Source organism: Microcaecilia unicolor, chromosome 12 (assembly GCF_901765095.1).
Source record: "Microcaecilia unicolor chromosome 12, aMicUni1.1, whole genome shotgun sequence".
NCBI classification, from domain to species: domain Eukaryota; kingdom Metazoa; phylum Chordata; class Amphibia; order Gymnophiona; family Siphonopidae; genus Microcaecilia; species Microcaecilia unicolor.
Window position 1 is genome coordinate 30,600,835 of NC_044042.1, and position 23,796 is coordinate 30,624,630.

Here is a 23,796-nt window from a genome sequence, read left to right on the forward strand (position 1 = left end):
AATTAGTTTGAAGCTATAGACTTCTTAGGCTCAGCTCAGCTGGCTTACATTGTAAAGCCGCGCTGTCAGGTTTTGATTTAAAAAGAAGCTTGGGGTCGACCTGAGAGGAAAGGACCCCCCCTCCCCCCAAAAATATGGATGCCATTGGCACCCCTCCCCCTCCTGCCTATATGGCTTCTTTTATCCTTTTCCCCGCGCCAAAATAAGCAGACAAACCTAAGCTCAGAGCTGAATTTAAGCATAGGCGTCTGTCTAGGGCGCCAGATTTGTATGCCACAAAGTAACCAGAGAAGCCTGATCCTTTAAGGCAATTTACATATGCTGATTCAGAAGAGGCACTACTATAGCAGTATGGCCTTTCTCTGCTCCTTTTCAGGCTCTCTGGTCTTGGGATCTCTGACATACTCCCCCCCCCCCCCGGAATCTTGCCTGTGCGTGTCAAAATCTTACACTCAAGCCCCAGTTCACCTCATGTGGGCTGCTGCTCAAAAAGCGTTTTGTTTGTTTTTTTACACTGGTTGATAAGTGAGCCTCCTTAATTTGAAGCTGAAAAGGGGGTTGGATCTTTCAAGAAAGTGCCGGCCGACAAAGGGCCGCCCCTTTAAGGTCGCAGCCGTCCGGCGAGGTGGGCGGAGATCTGTCATTTTTGGGCCTGCGACTGTAACCGGTTTTCCTAATTGCGAGCTTACGGGTTCCGGCTGTGCAATCGGCGAACGAAGCCGCCGGGAGAAAGTGAAAGGGGCGACGACAACAAACAGAGCTTGCAAACGCAGTGCAACAGTGTATCTGCCTGGTGGGGGTTATGTAGCGCAGGGAAGGAAGGATTCGGCAGCGGAGAGCCGGGCGATCGCTAACAGCGAGATCTACCCCCCTGGCCGGGGACGCTGCTCCTCTCTCCCCGGCCGGCAGTGATGCCTTTGTGGCTGCAGTTCCGGCCGCATCTGATGCCCGATCCCTGAAACGCCAGCAGCAGCCTTATACGCCGGGTAGCATGCAGGCTCTGCGCGAGCTGCTACTCCTGCCCGTGGGCTTGGACCTGGGCTGGCTGGCTCTGCTGCTGCTCTTCGCCGCTTCGCTCTTCACCCTGCTCGCTTGGCTCCTACAGTATTCCAGGGGGCTGTGGGGCCGGAGGGAGCAGAGCCCGAAGCTGGGAGAGCCGGCGGTGGGACCCTTCGGGAAAAGCTGGATCTGGAGGTCCTTGCTCAGGCTGGACGGGGAGCGCAAATGGCTGGGCGCCTCCAAGGTCGGAGGAGCCCACAATCTCTTGGCTGCCCTCTTCTCCTTTAAGTCCTTTCGGGAGAACTGGCAGAGATCGTGGTTGAAGGCACTCAACGAGGGAGCCCGCAGGAATAGGGTGAGTGACCTCTTACCTACCTTACTACACAGGCAATAGAGACTATGGCCCTATCAGTTTCTTGCCCCGCAGAGGGAGGGGGCCAGGCCAGAGCATGGTTTGTTTGTGTGTCCCTTTAAAGTCGAAAGCAATGTTCTTCTGACTCACTCAGCCCTCGGAAACAGACTGTGTAGAGCAGACGTTTCGGTGGTCCTTAGCAGAGTTTGGTTTTCAACCCAGTCCTAGACAGTCTGGGCTTTCAGGATATCCCCATTTAAGTTATGTCCAATAAAAAAGGTATCATCTTATTTTCTTTTCCATGTTTTATTTTGTTTGATTTCTATTGATAACCTTAAGAGTGGACTAACAGGGCTACCACACTCCTCTACTTAGGATATCCCCATTGAATTCAACTGGTTGGGTGTACCCACAGAACTGGGTTCAAAACTCCTGATTTTCTTTTCCAAAACATGTTTTTTCTTGGGTACAGGGTAATATAGTTGCCTCAATATGTTACACTCAATGATCCCAAGAAGGAAATTCTCTGGGTGGCATAGATTAAAAGTACTAAGAAAAACAACAAGCAGTAAATTTGAGACCTTAAGATTATATCTAATATATCCTGCCTCAGTATACTCTCCTTACCCCTCTTTAACACCATAGAAATCTTTAGTGAATACAATTGTTTTACCAAGGGCTGCCTTGCTGAAGCCATAGAGCAGAGCTTCTTAACCTCTTTTGGTTCCAGCAGCCCTCTAACTAATCAATGAAACCCTCGCGCGCCCTTCTTAAACCTTGTGTCCACTAGTGTCTAAGAGTTAGTGACTGCTAACATTGCTAAAATTACAGTAGTAGTAGCCACGGGGGGGGGGGGGGCCTTGGGAGCCTGCCTCCCCCCCCCCAATTTGGGTTCAGCCCCCCCAAAGTCTGCTGATTTGGCTGGCAGGGGTCCCCAGGTCCTGCCAGTAGAAGCTTTCGTATGGTGATATTCACTGACACACTGTCTGCTCCGCTTCCTCCTCCCTTGCGCATAGGTTCGGTTTTAATAAAATTGAGGATGCACAGCCATCGTTCGTGCTCAGTTTCGCTAAAACCAAGCATGCGCGCCAGGGAGGGAAAACAGGGCAGGCAGTGCCATCGCCACAGGAAAGCTTTTGCTGGTGGAGCTAGGGGACCCCCCCGCCAGCCCAGGTATATGGAGAATGGTGGGGCAGCTGGGCAAAATGTGCCCCCCCCCAAAAAAAAAAAATCAAGGTCTGACTACGCCTCTTAGTTATATTACAAATAACTGTCCTTTAATTGCCTTCGCCCTGTCTAGAAAGTTTCAATAAATTGCCTCAGATTTCAAGACCCTTCTCCGCACCCATTGATCTTTTCTCACATCTCTTGGGGGGGGGGGGGGGGTGCAAGCACCACTGGTTAAGAACCCCTGGGCTAGTGCTTCCCAACCCTTTCATGGAGGCACACCTATCTATTCAGGATCTGCATGCAGGGGGGAGTAACCACAAGTGGGTCCGGGAGGGCCAGGCCTAGGCCCATCTACTTTCTGCTCAAGCTAACCCAGTAGTGGCAAACCCTAGGTGTACCAGGGATCCCCAAGCCCCACCAATTGCTGACATCCTCAGCCCACCATGATTTCCCTCAGCCAACCTTAGCAGTTGATGGCAGCTCTCCTGAGCTGCTGAACCTGGTATCCTGCGCATGCTCAAGAGGATGTCTGAGTACTGAGCGTGCACAAAGTGACAGCATCGGTAACTGGGAGTGCTGCTGTTGAAAGAGGCGAGTTATGGCCAGCTAATGTCTTCTGCTGGTGGGGCTTGGGGATCCCTGTCAGCTTTAAGTGGGATAGGGGGGAGGGACTAGGGTGGATAGGTAGAGAAGAAATGCATTGTGTGACGGTGGTGGGAGACAGGACTGGTGGTTGGGTGGCGGGGATAGTGCTGGGCAGACTTATACGGTCTGTGCCAGAGCCGGTGGCGGGGATAGTGCTGGGCAGACTTACACGTTCTGTGCCCTGAAGAGCACAGGTACAAATCAAAGTAGGGTATACACAAAAAGTAGCACATTTTAGCCAAAACTTGTTTTCTGGTTCTGCTTCCGATTGCATAGGTAGATCTTCATGCACTGGAGGCCAAATGTATACAGATCAATTTCATGGATGTTCATTGTGGATATCCTGGAAACCTCCAGGGCAGAGGTGCTTTGCTACTGTTTTACTAGCAGGTATAGGAGCCAACTTTGGGGGTGCTAAACCCAAAGGAAGTTATCCCTCTGTGGATACAGTCAAGGAATGGGGGTGCTGAAGCACCCACAGAGCTGGCTTCTATGCTGGGACGTTTACCTCTTTGCTTACCAACAGCACTTGGTTCAAGATGCCGTTTCTTATTGTGGTTGAGTAGTTAATCGGGTCCTGGTATTTGTGTTTTTTTCGTGCAGGACTGGTTCAAGATACTAGATGCCCTAGCTACACCTTCAGCCATGAACTTTTCCACTCCACACGCAGCATTCTTCTCTCAAATCCCCCTTCCCCGCCACAGGAATATTAATTTCTCTCTGCTTCCCTCTCCCCTCCCCTCTCCAGAACCAGTAATGTTCATCCATCCAGGACTGTTTCATCTGCCTTACTTTCTAGAATCTGTAGTGTTCACCCATCCAGCCTTTTACCAGAGATGGCTTTGGACTCCAGCACAAAATCAGCCGCACAGTGGCTCTCCACTCTCGCCTAAGGCTGGCTGGCTTAAACAGCAGTGGCCAGGCAGTGGGTTGAGCTGCTCTGTCATCCTCCCTGCACTTTCTCAGACTGGTTTCCTGTAGAATGTATGTAGCATGCCTACAATTACCATACATCCGCACAGGCTCAAGAATTGTCCCCTCTTGTCACAGCGTGACGGTGCAGCATGATGTAAAGATGGGGGTTGAGGATAGGTGCCCTGCCCCACTGTTGCTTCAGCAAGCATCACTTGTGTGCAGGGCTGGTGGAAGCGCTGGGTCCAGCCGCTGATGACCCTAAACCATTCCATTCTAGTGCGTTGCCTAGTGCTTCCACTGACCTTGCTGTCACATCTTAAATGGACTTAGCACTCATTGTTTGAGGAATAACATGTATCCCTGTGTAGCACTCCCAAGTGTACACAGTGCTGCACGGTGGTGATAAATTCACAATCTAAGTGGGATTATTTGTCAGCAGTCAAAGGAGTGTGGATTAGAGGAGGCGGTTCTGATGCTTGTTTATGGTAGAAAAGTAAATAAAACACAATTCTCTATTGCCATTATGGAAAAGACAAGATCTTAAACCCTGAGTCAAGTTAGTACCTAACTGTGAGAATAATTCAACTCTGGAATAAGTTAGTAGAGAGGTGATGGGATGTGTTTCATCGGAGGCCTTTAAGGGCAGGTTAAACAGACATCTAGGAGGAATTGGATACTGACCAGGAGACAGGAAGGGAGAGCAAGAGGACATATGGAGCTTTCAGAAATAAATCTTTTTTTTTTGGGGGGGGGGGGGGATCTGTTAGGTACTTGTGATCTGAATTAGCCATATCTAGACAGGATAAGTGGGCTCAATAGACCCTGGTCTGACTCCTAAGCATGGCTTGTCGTTATGATCTTGTGTTCCAGCCCTCTTTTGCTGTCATTATCTGGTTTTTGACTGGGGAGGGGCATTTATTAAAATACTGCTTTGTGCCAAGTATAGCTTAACTTGTGTTACCTGCATCACTTGTTCGACTGGAGTCAGAACTTATCTTCTGCACCCAGGAAAGGACAGGCTAGGTTCTTCATAGCCAGGGGGAAAACACCAGCAATTACTCATGTGGAGAGAGAGAGAAATCCATGAGTATCAAAAAATGCAATCTGAGACAAGAAAATGTACAGAAAATAAGTTCCCATCACTTTGGTGCACAGGCCTGATTAAAAAGAATTTCCAAGCACGCTCAGATAGGTTGCCTATACGTGACGTCTTATGAACTCTAGCGGGAAGCTTTGACGAGTGTTCTCAGTAAATTTGAGAGACTGATATCATACTCCACATGCCTAGCTCAGGAGTGGAGTTCATTCCTGACCTGGTATGCGCAAAATTTGGAGAAGTTACACCCAAAGTTTTGTGAAACATTGACAGTAAGATTTGTTTGCTTCAGATGTTTCTGGAGCTGTCTATGGTAGTGGTAACGACCTATTGATGAGTGGGAAGTTTTTGTGTGTGTGTGTGTTTTTTTAATGTCTTTGCTACATCTCAAAAATATTTTGGAACTGACAAAGGTACAGAGAAGAGTGACCAAAATGATAAAGGGGATGGAACTCCTCTCATGAGGAAAGGCTAAAGAGGTTAGGACTTCAGCTTGGAGAAGATAGCTGAGGGGAAATATGATGGTCTATAAAATCCTGAATGAAATGAGACTGGTAAATGCATTCTTTCAAAAAAATATAAAGCCTAGAGGGACAGTGCATGTCGTTGCATAATAGCACTTTTAAAACAAATAGAAGAAAATTATTTTTTTTACTGAATGTATTGTTAAGCTCTGGAACTCATTGCTGGAGCAAGTGGTGAAAGCAGTTAATATAGAGGGGTTTATAAAAGGTTTAGGCAAGTTCCTGGAGGAAAAGTCCATAAACGGTTCTTAAAGGTAGATCTGAGGTTAAGTAGCCTGGAATCTTGCTGCTTTTTAGGACTGTGCCAGGTAATTGTGACCTTGACTGGCCACTGTTGGAAACAGGATACTGGGCTTGACGGACCTTTGGACTAAGCCAGTAGACTAGCCATCTTGATACCCAGCTCTCTTTAGACCTGTCTGACTGCAGTATGAAGATTCATTCTATGTTGGAAGCCCCCGTTTTGCTCTGCAGTGATTGTGGGAAGGCTTATTTAAATTATAGTTGATTTGCTTTTTTGGAGCTCTGTAGGCTGTGTGCTTTCACTGGGTGACTCAGATGTGAATTGCAAAGATGATTGCCTGATACCCGGGATCCTTTCACTCAGCTTGCTTGTTTTGTAGGTGGTTCCTGTTAGTATTTCTAGAAACAAAATATTAAGAACAAATAAGACCAGAACAAAGCTCTGGAAATGGTTCAAATATGGAGAATTCCTGTTGGCTCTGCTTCCGGAAGTCTGAAAGTCTGATGTTCTTAGTATAAAGCAAATGACATTCACAGGTCACACCGTGTTTCGGAGCTTGGAAACAGTATGCAAAGTTGGGCCAGGTGCTGAAGAGTCGCTCCTCTATTATGCCAAACTGTGGCTGTGCAAAATACAATTACGTATCGTGCCTGTGAGGGTTTAACTTTTGTATATTTATTTCACATGTAATGTTCAAATGACAGCTGTAAGACACGGTACTGGGAGTTGCCTCTCACTGAATCTCAAAAGCACTGGGAAAGCAGCATTTAGCTAGAACGTGCATCAGTGCCACATAGAACCAATGACTTTGGATTTTTATAAATCAGTATTTGGACCCTTGACCTTTGTACTTCAGTTGGGTCAGAACAAGGACTGGGATCTGGCATTAGGGGGTCTTTATTCACAACTAGCTGAAAAATGTTCCTCTATCCCCAGCAGACTTAATCTGGCCACTTTGGTGACCACCCGGGCTAGTGACCTTTGCGTAACCACAATCGGGGCTCATGAGTGCAGAGCGTACTTTTTTATAAAGGGGAGCCTTGGCACGAATGGCACGTAGGAATATATTTTATGCCCGTTTTATACCCTTTCTGATTTTTTTTTTCATCGGTTTATTACTGAGCAGATGGTGATCCCTGAAGCAGACGGCAAAATGAGGAAACCTCACTGGACCAGAGCCATTTTTGAGCTGTTGAGTGGAATGTGACAGATGAGTGGTGGCGTTCTTTAGATCTGTAATCAGAGTAGTGGTGTAGTCAATAGGACACATGCAAAGACAGGAGGAAGACAAATGCTGTCATATACAGGGTTTGTTCATAAAACAAGTTGGCTAAAGTGCCTACTTTAGGAGTCTCTCTTTTTTTTTTTTTTTTTTTTATGCGACACAATGACATCAAATAGTGTGTATATCTCAAAATCACTTGAGATGGTACAGCCTTGAAAAGGAACACTACTACTACTACTTATCATTTCTATAGCACTACTAGACGTACGCAGCGCTGTACATTTGAACATGAAGAGACAGTCTCTGCTCAAAAGAGCTTACAATCTAATTAGGACAGACAAACAGGACAAATAAGGGATAAGGACAAAGAGCAGCAAGATTCCATGCAGAATCCCAAAGAGTAGCAAGATTCTGGAATCCCATTGTAGCAAGATTCTGTGTGGAATCCCAAAGAGTAGCAAGATTCCGGAATCCCAAAGACTACTACTATTACTTATTTCTATAGCGCTACTAGACGTAAGCAGTGCTGTACACTTGAACATGAAGAGACAGTCCCTGCTTGACAGAGCTTACAATCTAATTAGGACAGACAAACAGGACAAATAAGAGATAAGAGAATATTAAAGAGAGGATGATAAAATAAGGGTTCTGAACAAGTGAATAAGGGTTAGGAGTTAAAAGTAGCATCAAAAAGGTGGGCTTTTAGCTTAGATTTGAAGACAGCCAGATATGGAGCTTGACCTACCGGCTCAGGAAGTCTATTCCAGGCATATGGTGCAGCAAGATAAAAGGAACGGAGTCTGGAGTTAGCAGTGGAGGAGAAGGGTGCAGATAAGAGAGATTTACCCAGTGAACACCTCAAATGGAATCTGAAAACAGTGCTGCCAAAGGCACTGTGCTCACAATGACAATTGAGAGCTAGGGGAGTCTTTTGTATGTCTTATAGAGGAAACATCTGTGCTTATGTGTGTTAATTAAAATAGCCTTCCACAAACGTTATTTCTGCTGCAAGGCAGGTATAACGTTTTTGTGTGTTTGTGTTTTTATATGTGCTGTTCCTTACTGGAACTCACAAGTACCAATCTCATCCTGCTCTATTCATTCTCTGTCTTTGGGAATGTCTATGCGTCTATGCATAATTTATTATTCATTTATTAGGATTTATTTACTGCTTTTTTGAAGGAATTCACTCAAGGCGGTGTACAGTCAGAATAGATCAAACATGAGCAATAGGCAATTACAGCAGTAAAAAATATATTCAAATAACAATACAAAGTATGGCATAGTATACTACTGACAACGTCAACACAATATGTAATGGAACATTTTAATAGACAGTGTAGGGTATAAGCAAAGATGGAACATATAGATAGGTAGAGTAAGAGTTAGAAAGTAAGGTGGCTAACTAAAGTTGCATGTGAGGTAGTATCCATCAACAAAAAAACCCTCCTTTATTCAAAACATAAAAAAGAAATGGAGATAAATAATAGAGGAGAGAACTTTCAGGAAACCAAGTTATCGGTGTCACCACCATCGATCTAATCAAAAGCCTGTGTGTATTATATGCACTTATTCAGTGCCCATAACAAAAAAAAAAAAAACCTACTAAGGAGCGTTAGCATTGCACGTCTACAATTAGCACATTCATTAATCATGTAGGCGCCTATAGGGATATTGTAGCTGCATACATGGATAATGCACATTAAAAACACTAACGTGGCTAAGTAAATAGGGCACTTAGTTTAATCATAGGGAAAAAATACACAGTTTAATAAACAAGCAAACAATCTTAACTTTTCAATCCACCATTTGCTGGAAATTAGCTTATACTATCTCTGGATAGTTCTCCAAAAAAGGTCATCATCCAGAATTCTTACAATTTGTTACCTTCAAAATGACACATTCATTCATAGAGATATGTGACATGACACCACATTGCAGGCTGATTTCTCTAACTTCATACAACGTTTCTATTTCAAAATGCTATTTTATCAAATGTTCTTCTCAGATCCAAAGTGCAAATTATCTGTTAAAATGAAAAAGCGGAAGTATCAGAACTTCTTGTAGATGAAAGTGGCATCAACCAGCTGAAGCCAGACAATTTAGCATCCGCAAACTTTCAAACGAACCAACCAAATGACAACATTCAAACAATCACCACGCAGTTTCTATATTTAATCCCCCTGGACTGTTTGCAAAAAAAATGCTTTTTTTTTAAATTTCAATATTGTTCTCAATAATTCAATTGATGATCTCTACCTCTCCAATCTATTTCTTCATCAACCAACCTCCATTGGCAGTCTAAAAAGAAGCCATTGTTCTAACGTTAAGTTTACCTTGATGCTCAACTCTGCTCCTCTGGATATATCCAGCCTGTCAGGTTTCTCAGGATACCCACGATGAATATGCACAAGATATTTGGGTTTCCTGAAAATTTGACTGGCTAGATGCCGAGAACCCCTAGTCTAGGTCCTTCAGAACAAATCTCAAAAACCCTCAGTAAAGGAATGAATAGTTCCTGGAGGTATCTATTGTGATTTTAGGATGGGTCTGTAGAAGGAATATTATTGGAGGAAAAAAGCCATAATTATAGTTTCTGAATGAAATAAGATGCAAATACAGATCATATATAATCGTATCTAACTTGAGGACCTAAATATTTTAAAGGAAAGAAGGGATGGGGAGACCTGATACAGATGTCTTAAGTTCTTGAAAAGATGTTAATAATATCTGCAGATGTATTAATTTTGGTTCTTGAACTTTATTGTAATTTGTGTTGCATTTTATACATTATTATGTTTTATTCACTTTATTGTTTGTAAGCCACATTGAACTTGAGTCTATTTCAGGCTAATATGGGGTATAAATGTCATGAATGAATGAATGAAATAACACACACAAACCTTTCTAAAAGGGAGGAAGCTCTAGAGCTAGAGAACATGACCTGAAGCTGCAAGGAGCAACATCAGGAGATATTTATCCATGGGAAGGATGGTGGATACCTGAAAGAGGTGCTGGATATAGAAACATGATAGTCAACAAAGAGTGGATTATGCATGACGGGAAGATGGAACCCAAGCATTGCACGTATTGGTTCTGAAGAACAATTAAATGACTTTTTGCACTTAAGACATGGGGTGGGGGTGCATAACCTGCATGAGGTGATAATTACAATCCTAACCATTTTGCTAGGTAAACTGAATGGGAGGCCTTTCTGCTGTCATTGCTATATAACTGTGTTAGATCAACAAAGGGAGCATCTCCCTTAGAGCCATACTTGTTCATAGTGTGACAGAAGAAGACTACAGCTTAAGTCCAAGATCGCTGCTTGATTAGTGAGATTGAGGTACTACAATGTGGTAGTGAGGAGAGGACCTTCACACATCTGGAGACACCAGAATAAAGCAGAAGCAGCAAAACTAGAATATCTGAATTATCCTCTCAGCCCAGCTGTGAGGCTGCTGACAGGTCCCTGATTTTTCTTGTTTCCCTGTCAAATGAGGATTGACATATTCACCTTGTGCTCATCAGAAATTGAAATCTCAGTGTGTGGCAAATGAGTGCTTAGTCACTGATCTGTGCTATGCAAGAGGGAGAGCAGGTGCCTGGCTGAAAAAGAGCAGGCACGAGTGAGCAGGGAAAGGTGGCATAGGTGATGAGATGGAAGAATGGGTGCATAGACGGGGTATGGTAAGCAAGTGAATGCGGAGAGAGGCCTTGATGGGACAAATGAACACATGGAAAAAATGTCTGTTTTGAGTGGAGTAGAGGCATGGATGGAGCACAAGAGTACATAAGAATAGCAGATGCATGGATAGGGCAGAAAAATGTACACGAAGGGGCTTTGAAGGTCAGATCACTACACAAGTATAGGGTTGGTGGTAGAGCCAGTGAGTGGATAGTGCATAGATGGGACAAATGAATAGAGAGTATGCAAGCGTGCATATGGACAAAAAGAATAACTGCATATGCAATCGTTGGGATGGTAGGTGAGAAGTCAAAGGATTGTTTAGCAGGTACTGGAGTAGAAGAAGAGGGTGAGCAGATGAGCTTTTGGCCAATTCTACTTTTGAACTTGCAACCAATACTTATTCTCAATCCCAATACAGGGAAATCTTGGTAGAAGACTTGTTCTAAGAGAAACAGCTTCTAGCAGTGGCATGGAGGAGTGGCCTGTGAACTAGAGACCTGCATAGGAACGGGGTTTGCAGAAATCCTCTCAGGGTTCCCATAGGGACAAGCAGTTCCTGTGGGGTTCCCATGGGGACGGAAGCTGCACCTGTGCCAGCCTCTCACCTGCTAAGTACCAAGTTCTTTGAGTTCTACCTCCTCCTCCTCCATGCTTGAACAGCACAGAATTGGAAAGTCTTTCATTAATCCTCCCTGCTCTCAGGTTGATGCGCAGTCCTGAGCTCTGACACAGACACAAGTATTGGAGGTCACCTGACCTACTGGTGCATACATGTGGCAAACTCTCAGCACACAGTGCCAGCGAATCAGAGATGAGTCTTGTGCACACCAGAGTGTTCCAAGCTCCAACTTCATTCCTTCCTTGGATGCAGTGCTGCATCTCAAACCCAGACAGAGAGCCATCCAGAATGTTTCTTTAGGTACCATTAAAGTCTTGGGGGGGATGGGTAAGATTCCAGTGGAGACGGGTTAGATCTCTGTCCCTGTGCAACTCTACTGAGAACTAGAGAAACTGGATTCCCCACTGCAGCTCGTTGTGACTCTGGGCAAGTCACATAACCCTGTTGCCCCAGCTACAAAACAGTGGTATATCAAATCCCATTCCCCTTTCCTTGATATGTGAAATCATTGCTGCAGGTCCCATAATATATCAGGCTAGGATTGTCAGAAATCCAGGGCTGGCTTAAAATCTCCCTCCTGGAACTGGGCAATTTGGGAGGAGCCTTCTCTCTTGACACCAGTATAACTTAAAGTAGCACCAAAATCTCACCTCTGAGGGAAAGAAAAATTGATATGGTGCTTCAAAATGGCAGCCAAAGGGGAAATATTTGAGGTCATCCCGTGTTATATCCTGCGATAAAACCAATTTGTTCTGCAGTAAGAATTCAAATACAGACTATCTCGGGGTTGGCCTTCTAGTACTACTTTTAAACTACTATGTCACATGAACAGTCGTTACCAGAAACACAAAGAAAGCATAGTTTTACATTTAGTTCTTGGCAACAGCAAAGCATGTAATACATTGCTGAAAAAACACCAGGCCTCTGATATCGCAAACTAGCCTACAAGGGTGTGGGATGCTCTGACAATTGAGAAATAGGCCAAAGGGTCTTGCTGTTAATGTACAAACTTTTTATTCTCCTGAGTAAAACTGTGTTGCCTACAGGAAAAAAGCTTTTGATAAAATTACCCCAGGGTTACATGCATATAAAGTAGGCGCAAAAAAGTCAGCACTTTACACAATTCAAGGGTAGAGGTTTTCAGAGGAGGAGTTTGGGTGGAGAGTGGGCAGAGCCATTAAGTATGTGTATATTTTATAAAATACATATGAACAGACATCAGCTCCTGAATGGTGTAGATGTACATGGGTGCATTTCCCCAGATTGTTGCAGGTTTTGTGATGCCATTTATGAAGTGACATGGTTGATCCAAAAAGGGAGTCATAACAAGGTATCTGCTTTCAATTATAATACAGTGATTATACCTTTGGTAGGATTTATGTATTTGTCAATCAAGAAAATTTATAACCTCAAACAATGACTAAAAATAAATGAAAAATAAACCAATTAAAACAGTGAAAATGTGATAGTTCTTGCATTTATGTGAAAAAATAAGTTACAGAAGTTCAAACATCTACCTTTTTCAGACTACTTATGAACCCATGACATGAAAAATCGGCCATTCTTAACATTTTGGATCTGCTACTTTAGTCACCTTTTTCCAGAGATTGGCACTAGAGGAAATTTCAGTAACTTTTAGATTGTTGCCTTGTTAATTATCCAGATTTTCTATACACAATCACCTAGTCTTGCACCATTCTAGCCTGGATGATACTCGTGAACTCTATGACCTTTAAATGTAGACTTGGCTCCTGAAAGTTCTTGGTATGCTGCATTATAAAAGTAACAGCCCAAATCTAGTGAAGGGAATTCAACACAATCCAAATTTATTTTTATTTATTTGTTACATTTGTATCCCACATTTTCTTACATATTTGCAGGCTCAATGTGGCTTACATCATACCGGGAAGGCATTCACCAAGTCCGGTACGGGATAAGTACAAAATGTTGTATGTGGGATAGAGAAGATAAGATTCAATCAAGTTGGGTATGAGGTATAAGGGTTTGTTAATGTCCAATACGATCTTTGATAGTGAAGTGTTGAAGGGTTGAGTCATTTAAGTTAGGCATAGGTGAGTCTTCAATAATTTTCTGAATTTTAGGTGATCGTAAGTTGTTTTCACCACTTGTGGCAGTGTGTTCCACAGGCGCATGCTTATGTAAGAGAAGTTGAATCAAGAGTGATCTTTGCCAGCCTAACCAGGAGCTGTAACTCTATTTTGCTGACTCACCAACCAGCTGTGATCAGTCTTCTCCAACAGTGGTGTGTTGACCCCAGTTAAAGTCAAAGGGCCCAATCCTCCAGGTGTGATAAACTTGTATGCATCGGTGTAGAAGCACTCCTTCATGAAATTAGAAGAAAGGGCCCCTCCCAATGCTGTGCCTACTGGTGCCACTCTTCCATTCAGCTTGGCTCCACCAGCTCCTGATGACATGGGCCTGAGGGAGTGTTGGTTCTAAGTAGGCTAAGCGAAACTTCACCCTACCGGCAAGAACTCTCCCTTGCATATATATGCCAGAAGGGGTAAAGCTTGAGCAGAACTGACAAAATACCTTTGCTGAGGTTCAGAGGGGGGCCGCTTAAAGGGGGGGATGTCTCTGGAGCCTCCCTTTTATGTTCAGGCATAAAGAAACAAAAAATGATGGGGGAAATGATCAGACACCCACAAAACAAGAGTTCAGCTTCGATGATGCCAACTTAACCCCCCTCCCAATTTTTTTTAAAAATTAGAACCACATAACTTTTTGAAAATGAACATATATTACAACTCAACAAACATTTATATCAAAGATTCCGTATCTTTCCTAAAGTAGTTGGATTTTGGCATGATGCAAGTACTATGGTGAGCATTAACAGTAAATTTGAGAGACTGAGATCATACTGCTCACACCCTGGCTTAGGAACGAGATTCATTACTGTCATGTATACACAAATCCAACTCTTTGGATATATTGTCCCCAAGAGAGCCATGCTATGAGTTAATTCTTCCATCTGGTAGAGGTGAAAAATTCTGCGTTCTATTTAATGTGCTCTTTGCAACTCTTTCCTCTACCTTGGGGGATTCCTGCCTGAGCACTCATTTTCTGTTGCTATTCTGATTATTCCCTGTTGAAAGAAATGCATAATTGTGCCGTTTTAGGATATAGAAATGCAACGGCTGAATACCTTGAAAAATATATTTTTTTTATTTTTTGAGGGGAAGATCTATCAGCCACCAAATGGGGGGGGGGGGGGGGGAACCTGGGTGTGGTCATCTCTTACACCCTCCAAAATAGTGAAAGCTAATGGTATCCTAATTGTAGGACTTGTTTGTATTGAAAGAGATCATTCCTAGAAAGAAGAAGGAAGGAAGAAAGAAATATTACCTCTGGTGAAACCCCACCTTGAGTATTTTGTATTTGGTTCTGGAAACTGCAACAAAAGATCTTTGACAGAGTACAGGCAGCTCAAAGAAGGACCACCAGCATGGTGCATGTTCTGCACTTTAATCCATACATAGAGAGAATGAATGAACTAATGTACTCTCTAGAAGAAAGAATGGAATGGGGTGATTTAATTTACCAGGCTTCAATCATGTTGTTTGCTTTTAATATTAATATCCTGCAATACAACAGTCAAGAATTGGAACAGGGTGAAAAAATAAAAGCACAGAAGGCTCAAAAAGAAAGTGAGAAATACGTTTGCATTGAAAGTGGGATGGACACCTGGACAAACCTCCAACAGAAATGAATTCTGCCACTCTTTTTCTCTTTTGACTCCTATAAAGTATGTGTAGTATAGGACAGACACAAAGGGGGTCAAACTTATAAGGAGCTTGAGTGTGAACAATTTGTATTGCCCTGAATCGAGCTCTTACATGTATGTTCCCTCAGGCAATAGTGTAAAAGTAGACACACAAAATACAGCACCTACTTTTATGTGATATGTGCCTGGGAGTTCCCATGGGCAGTTAGTGCAGGGCCTGCAAGGGCTGTGGAGTCGGTACGCCAAACCTTTGACTGCAACTACTGTCCGACTCTGGCTCCGACTCTTGCTGATATTAGGTGTGAAGAAACGGTGTGTTTTAAGCCTGTAAAATGTATTAGATATTTTCCTGTCTTAAGTATGTCTGAAGTGTATTCTGTTTGGCCAGCAGGATGGTGCATGTTTATGCATAAAGCTGTTACAGAGAACTGACTTCTCTTTCTTTTATTTGGCACACAAATAATAGGAAGTGCCTGTAGTGATGTAACCAGTTTTTATTTGAAACTTGACTGTTCTGGGATCTGATTGGCCCAGAGTTTTTAAATTACCCAGCAGTAGCTGGCTGTTGCTTCAGTTTCAGCCCAGTAGAAGGGGAGAGAGAGATCTCTTTGCTGAAGCTCTCTGTACAGATATGTCCTGATCTCCCTAGGTACTTTCTAGGAAGTATGCAAGTGTTTTAGTTATTGTTATAATTGATCCATATTTCAGTTACCTGCTATTGTTTGCCAATTGCACTATTTTGTTTCACTGTTCAATATTATTTTTACGAGAATAAATATAATTGTTTGCCCTGTTTGTTTGGACTGCTAAAGAAGCCTGGTGGCTTGTGTGTTGGGTCTGTGAGTGCTTTCTGGGAACTGTGGGACCACTGGGAGTGTGGCTCCAGTAACCTAGAAATCACTGGGAATAATTAGAAAGCAGGAGACTCACTCAGAGCCAGTTGTGACCCAGTCAGTGGGAGGAGGGCGCTAGTGTAGAGCACAAACGGCAGGTGCAGGCCAACCTGAGCTATGCTGGGGATAGACCCTCTAAGTGGCTGTGGGGTAACCCCAGGCGGGTGGCTAGGCGTTTCATGACAGGCTTTAAATTTTTTGTTCTGGATCTAAAGTACTGATAAATGCAACCTGGCTGATTTAACTGGCCAGAAACAGCCGCTGATGGCTATATGGCTTGTTTTGGGCTATCTGCTCATTTTCAGTGGCGTGTAACTGGTTATTGCCACTCAAAAATTAGCGGTTAGTGCCTAAGGGCCCTTTTTACCAAGCTGTGGCAAAAGGGGACCTGTGCTGGCATTGGTGCATGTTTTAGTTGTGTGCCGAAACCCCCTTTTTACCTCAGTTGGTAAAAGGTAGGTCTTGCTTTTATGCAAGAAATGGCCACGTGGCAAGTAAAGCATTTGCTATGTGGCCATTTCAGGGGGGGGGGGGCCTTACTGTCACACATTAAGGTGGGTGGTAAGGCTCCTGCTCTAACCCAGTGGTAACTGCTGCCTGATACTGCTGGGTACACACTGGTGTTACAAAAGTAAATATATTTTTGTAGTGCTATGATGACACGATGGGGTGGGCGATAACAGCTTAAGAAAGCAAATAGAATGTTAGGTATTGTTAGGGAAGGAATGGAAAACAAACATGAGGACGTTTATAATGCCTTTGTATTACTCCATGGTGTGACCGCACCTCAAATATTGTGTTCAATTCTGGTCACTGCATCTCAAAAAAGATATAGTGGAATTAGAAAAGGTACAGAGAAGGGTGTCAAAAATGATAAAGGGTATGGGACGACGTCCCTTGGAGGAAAGGCTAAAGTAGCTAGGGCTCTTCAGCTTGGAGAAAAGACGGCTGAGGGGAGATAGAGGTCTATAAAATGAGTGGAGTTGAAGAGGTACACGTGAATTGCTTGTTTACTCTTTCCAAAAATACTAGGACTAGGGGCACGCAATGAAGCTACAAAGAAGTAAATTTAAAACAAATCTGAGAAAATATTTCTTCACTCAACGTGTAATTAATCTCTGGCGTTCGTTGCCAGAGAATGTGGTAAAAGTAGTTAGCAGGGTTTAAAAAAAGGTTTTGATGGCATCCTAAAGGAAAAGTCCACAGACCATTATTAAAATGGACTTGGGGAAAATCCCACTGCTTATTTCTAGGATAAGCAGCATAAAATATATTTTACTGTTTTGGAATCTTGCCAGGTATTTGTAACCTGGTTTGGCCACTGTTGGAAACAGGATACTGGACTTGATGGACCTTTGGTCTGTCCCAGTATGGCAATACTTTTGTACTTATGGTATTATAACGTCCTCATTTTTCTTTTCCATTCCTTTCCTAATACCTAACATTGTATTTGCTGTCTTAGCCACCACCGCACACTGAGCAGAGGGTTTCAACATATCAGCGATGACACACCTAGATCCCTTTCCTGGTCAGTGACTCCTAATGTGGAACCTTGCATTACGTAGCTATAGTTCGGGTTCCTCTTTCCCACATGCGTCACTTTGCACTTGCTCACATTAAATGTCATATGCCATTTAGATTACCAGTCTCCCAGTCTCGTAAGGTCCTCTTGCAATTTTTCACAATCCTCTTGTGACTTAACAACTTTGAATAACTTTGTGTCATTATCAAATTTAATTACCTCACTAGTTACTCCCATCTCTAGATATGTTAAAAAGCAATGGTCCCAGCACAGACCTCTTGGGAACTTCATTATCTACCCTCCATCGAGAATACTGACCATTTAACACTACTCTTACGTGTAGCCGTTTTTCTTCTTCTATCAATATTCTTTGAGATGCCAATTTTGCTCTATACGAAGAGCCTTCACCTCTCTCATTGTAAACCGCCATGAATCCTCTATGGAAATTTAGTGGTATATGAGACTCCTATAGAATATTTACCAACTCTTAACTCCAACCAAAATTGCTTCCGACCCCACTGCCCTGCTATAAGATGCAAGTATATGTGCCTAGTCTCATTTGCATATACATGCATGTACAATTCATCTGCCTCAGAGCAATTATAAATGTCTACCTACCTGCCAAGGAGTGGTTTCCTAAATGTAGATAGGAGTAGCCGAATGTTTAAGCAGGTTCAAACCCTACTGCCATTCCTTGTAGTCTTTGGCAAGTCACTTAACCCTCCATTGCTTCAGGCACATACTCTACTTAGATTGTAAGACCTCCAGGAACTTAGCGTACCTAAATGTAACACACCTTGAGCTACTACTGAAAAAAAGGATGAACGAAATTAAATTACCTTCTCTTCTCCCCCTTTATAAAGTAAGCACAATTTATGCAGCATCTGCCTTTCTTTATGCATTCCTATCAAATTGCCTTCAAAGAGAGCAACTTGTAAAGGTAGAGTCATAGAGATGATCTGAGGTGAAATTTGCCCCGTTGGAATAACCTTTATTCAGGGTAGGACTCCAAGAATATAGTGAAAATTCAAGTGGATGTCTGTAGCTTCCCCCCGTCTAATGACATCCACAGGAAATGTGTGGGTACTTTTCCATCCATGCACTGTTAGTGAATTTTCAAAGAGAAACTAACCAAGTGCTTTAGGGACAGAGGGAGGGTGAGTGCTCTGGATTAAGAGGGTCGTTTTTAACAACCAAAGTGTTTTACGTACTATATACAGGTTCAGTTATGTTGGCTGCACTAGTTATAAAAAGCAGGTAAACAAACCGAGATAAACAAATGCCCCATGGCTTAGCAAAGCAAAAAACGTCAAGAAGGATGATAAGCCAGGCCAAACAAGGTGTCCTTTCTTGGAGATGATGGAAAGACATCAACTTCTAAAGGACTCAACACGGGCTGTGTTCGCCATGGCCACCTGTATCAGAAGTCCATAAAACATTCAGAACTTGATCCTAAAATATTTATGAAGAAAACGGAGCGCACCCCAAGTGTCTTAAAACTACAAAAATCGACAGATATCAAAACCGCTGCTGACACGGAGCATTTAGAAACAGTAGTGAAACGAGTAACATGAGACACCAACTGGAAGCATATTGCTGCTCAAGTCGTTCGTTCTAGTTGTTTTTATGGACTCTTGATGCAGGCAGCCATGCCGAAAACATGGCCCATGCCAAGTCCTTGAGAAGTTCATATCTTTACTTCATCTCCAGTAAAGGACACCTTGTTTGACCTAGTTTCGTATTCTTTGGTCATCCTTACTGAACTTTTTTTGTGCTATAAGAAGCAGGCACAAATGACAAGTTTGTATGGACCAAGTGATCTCCTCTACAGACAAGAGTTTCTAATGATCTTGTTTTTTTATCTTGTCCTGCATGTGGGAAAGAGGAACCCGAACTATAGCTACGTGTAATGCAAGGTTCCATGTTAGGAGTCACCAACCAGGAAAAGGATCTAGGAGTCATCATTGATGATACTTTGAAACTGTCTGTTCAGTGTGTGGTGGCGGTGGCAAAAAAAGCAAATAGAATGTTTAGGTATTAGAAAAAGAATGGAAAATAAAAACGAGGATGTTTATAATGCCTTTGTATGACTCCATGTTGCGACCGCACCTTGAATACTGTGTGCAATTCTGGTCACTGCATCTCAAAAAAGATATAGTGGAATTAGTAAAGGTACAGAGAAGGTGACAAAAATGATAAAGGGGATGGGACGACTTCTCTATGAGGAAAGGCTGAAATGGCTTGGGCTCTTGGGCTTGGAGAAAAGACAGCTGAGGGGAGATATGATAGAGGTCAATAAAATACTGAGTGGAATGGGTAGACATGAATCGCTTCTTTACTCTTTCCAAAAATACTAGGAATAGGGAGCATGCAATGAAGCTACAAAGTAGTAAATTTAAAACGAATAGGAGAAAATATTTCTTCACTCAACATGTAATTAAACTCTGTAATTCATTGCCAGAGAATGTTGTAAAAGCAGTTAGCTTAGTGGGGTTTAAAAAAGATTTGGCTAGCTTCCTAAAAGAAAAGTCCATAAGCCATTATTAAAATGGACTTGGGAAAATTCTCTGCTTATTTCTGGGATAAGCAGCATAAAATGTATTGTACTGTTTTCGGATCTTGCCAGGTGCTTGTAACCTGGATTGGCCACTATTGGAAACAGGATACTGGGCTTGATGGACCTTCGTTCTGTCCCAGTATGGCAACACTTATGTACTTATGCAGGAGGATGAGGGGAGGGAGAGAGGGAAGAGTGCATTTCTTATGCATTACACTCATGCTCATATCAGTTACCTCTGCAGATTACAAACCTCTCTGGGAACAGTGATCTTGTTTCCCTCACAACATGGCTGTTGTAGCATGTTTTATGGTGCCCTTTTGAACAGATGCAGTTCTCTCGACTAATACAGGATTAGCAAATAACTTGAATACCGAAAGCCAATTCCTTCCTTGTTTCTTAGCACTGCCATTCTCTTTGCAGTCACTTAGCTCCCCCTCCCAATTCTCAGATGTTGCTTTGAATGTGGAGCGATTGATTTTCTCCTCCTTTTGGTAAAACCATTTGCTTAAGACGGTACTGGGTGTTGAACTTTTTGGGGCAACTTGACAGGTGTGAGTGACATAATGAAGAGAGCGTTCCCGAGTGCTGATTAGAAAGGTGGGGTGGTGATGCTCCTAGCAAACCCAGCAAATGAGATTACTGTAGTTGTGTTTCCAGGGTCACCTTGTGGGCATAAGGCCTACCTTGCTGTGAGCCATACTGTCATGCCATTTCTTGTTACCACTACACTACAGGTCCCAGGATACCCTAGGGTGGTGGTGATGTCTTGGGAGAAATCCACCTCCTTTCCTTCCTGGACAGCTCAGGTCTCTAGTAAACAGCTACATTTGTTTTCAGTAGCCTTCCCGCCCCCTCCCCTCTCATCTCTCTCACACTAAACAGTATAAGAAATTTCCTTGCCTGAGAGTCCCCATGCAATGAGAAGATGAATTTAAGGGTTTGGGTCTACTTTTTTTTTTTTTTTCTGTCTCGAGTGATCATTTGCATAAACAAGACCTCCAGATGTCTGTGAATCTGTATGTGGTGGTCTATGTATGTACTAGCCGTTAAGCCCGTTAAAACGGGCGAGATTTCCAGCTACCCTCCTCGCCGCCACTCCCTCCCCCCTCCGTGCCGGGCCATCTGCACTGACCTGACAGCGCCTCTCACCTCCATGTGAAAGCGCTGCAGACAGCAGCACATCGCTCTGCTGCTGCCTGCAGCGCTTCCACATGGAGGTGAGAGGCGCTGTCAGGTCAGTGCAGGGGGCCTGATACGGAGGGGGGCAGGAGCGGCGGTGGGGGGGGGGAGGGTGGAGGTTGGTGCGCGCAATGTTCGTTTCCATGCTCCAGCGGCAGCATATGACACTCTGACTGCGTTTCCCTCTCTGTTCCGCCCTCTGACATCATCACGTCTTGACGCGAGGGCGGGACAGAGAGGGAAGTCTCTACTGCGCATTTGCAGGTGAGTCGGTCACTTGCCATTTAATATGTTTGATGCCCAAATATGTGTTTGTGCTGTTTGTAGTTGAGCACAAACTTTCAGTTTGCATGAATGTGTGTATCTGTGTGCTAACATTCTGCTGTGCTTCAGGTGTACCTGGATCAGGCTTTCTTTGTGTGGAGCCGAAGCAAGCAGTATGTATCAGTCACTGCTTGCTGCGGGCGAAGATCTGCTATTTACAAGATATGCAGGAGGGACAATTGTTGGGAGTTTCAGTTCCTGGAACTTGGGAATCCCTGCCAGCCACATCATAGGTGTGCTACTACTGGGCGGGCCTGAACCCTAAGTGGCTACGCCACTGGGGTGATCATAACTGCTTTTTTTTTTCTTTTCTTCACCTGAAAGCTCATTTTCAAAGCACATAGATAAAAGTTCGATAGGTTACTGTATAAGTTTGTAGGTCTATGTGCTTTGAGAATGAGCACCTTAGCATCGTGATCACAGTGCTTTTTCAGCACAGCAATGTTGTAATGTTAGCAAATTTTGTAAGGACCATAGGACTTGTGATAAGGGGAGAAGTTGCTGGGGAGAAGTGAATTGTGCAGAGACACTTTTTTTCCACATATGGGGCTTTTTTTTTTTTTATCCTTGCCTATTGACCTGGGTTGGCACTGTATGCCCAGGCAAGTCATATTCCTTTGTCTTTGAGACCGGCGTGATGAAGAGGTTCCCCCCCCCCCCCCTCTCAATAAACCTCGTTGGCTGCCTGATGAGAAAATGCCTTTCACTGGAGCTATGTGCTAAAGTCTCATTGCGCTGCCAGTGCTGGAACACAGCAGATGAACCATCTGGCATCATACCAAGGAACGCGAGAAATGCAGGCAGTAGTGAACAGAAATCCTTTGCTGTTTGTTGCCTGCCAGCAACTTCACCTGGCAGCCGATTATCCTACTATCTTTACTGTTTCCCTTTACGTTCCAGCCAGCAAACATAGTTGCCAGTAATTTGCCTTCATACTGCCCAAACATACCCCTACTGGTTTAATTGTCCCCATATATCCCGGCAGTGCCTTAACGGGGAGGGGGGGGGGGGGTTGTTTCTCTGGAAATTTAGTTCTCTAGTTCCTGTCCAGTGGCTTCTTGGTTAAGGCCTTGGATTCTGGAGCTAGGCGAAGAGGTTTCAGCTTTCAGTGACCAGGGCCCAGTGAATTCAGAGCCACTGCCAGATTTATCTCGCACAGGAGAGGATATTAATCTGCAGGAGAAGGTTTGTGAGCTTTCAGCCCTTCCTGCTTATTTTGGCAACAGTACGTACCTTTTTCTTTTCACAAACCTTGGTGTGACTAGGCTTTCTTGGCCATATACCACAGGGCTTTTCTTATTGCCTCATGCAGCCGGCAGCACCAATGTTGTTTCCAAGGTCTGACGGATTCGGGCTCACTTAGAACGGCAGTGCGGGGGCTGCTTATTGTAGCTAACAATACGTTTGATTCTGGGCCCTGTAGAGAGGGCCAGAGAGGTAGGTTCAGCTGATAAATTTTAGAGCTGTACTAAATAGCATATTTTACTATTTGAATATTATTCTTCAGCTGAACACTAAATATGAATAACAGGCATTGAGCTTCAACATAAAAAGAAGAAGCAACATGAAATCGGAGATCAAGAGTTTATTTCAATAGAATTTAGCACTGTTGAGCCCCACATCATTCGTATTTGAATTTAAATCGCTGTTCAGCCGAATATGAATAATGTGTTCATGGCGCTATTCGGGCCCAAATCAAATACGAATATTCAGTACAGCCCTAATATTAATGCTCTATCACGTAGCGGTCTCTCCGCTCCTACAGTGGTTCTCTGCATCCTCTGGAGCCATCTCCTCCTGCACCAAAAACTGGAAGTGTAGTTGCTAGTCAGTTGCACTGAGAGGCGTATTTTCAAAGCACTTAGCCTTCCAAAGAAGTTTGGAAGGCTAAGTGCTTTGAAAATATGCCATGTGTGTCCCCTTATCAGTCACTAAGGTGGTCTGGAAAATTGGAAGAATTTTAATTTGTACTATTCCCTTTAGATTTCCTTGGTATTATCTAAATATTCCAACCCACTTTCTCATGGCTTCGGTCTGAGTCTTCCCCAGTTTTTTTTGTTGTGTTTTCAGAGAATCATACAGGTTTATCCAAC

The 23,796-nt window shown here is 43.5% G+C and overlaps 1 protein-coding gene across 1 annotated transcript in view; it reads left to right on the forward strand.

The window, feature by feature from the left end:
- The first annotated feature begins 620 nt into the window (after positions 1–620).
- Positions 621–23,796, forward strand: part of C2CD2L (C2CD2 like) — a 61,850-nt gene continuing 38,674 nt past the window's right edge. Inside the window, exon 1 of the mRNA XM_030220458.1 lies at positions 621–1,354. Within this exon, the coding sequence (XP_030076318.1) occupies positions 992–1,354 (363 nt within the window). The 5' untranslated portion in view covers positions 621–991. The remainder of the gene's footprint in view (positions 1,355–23,796) is intronic.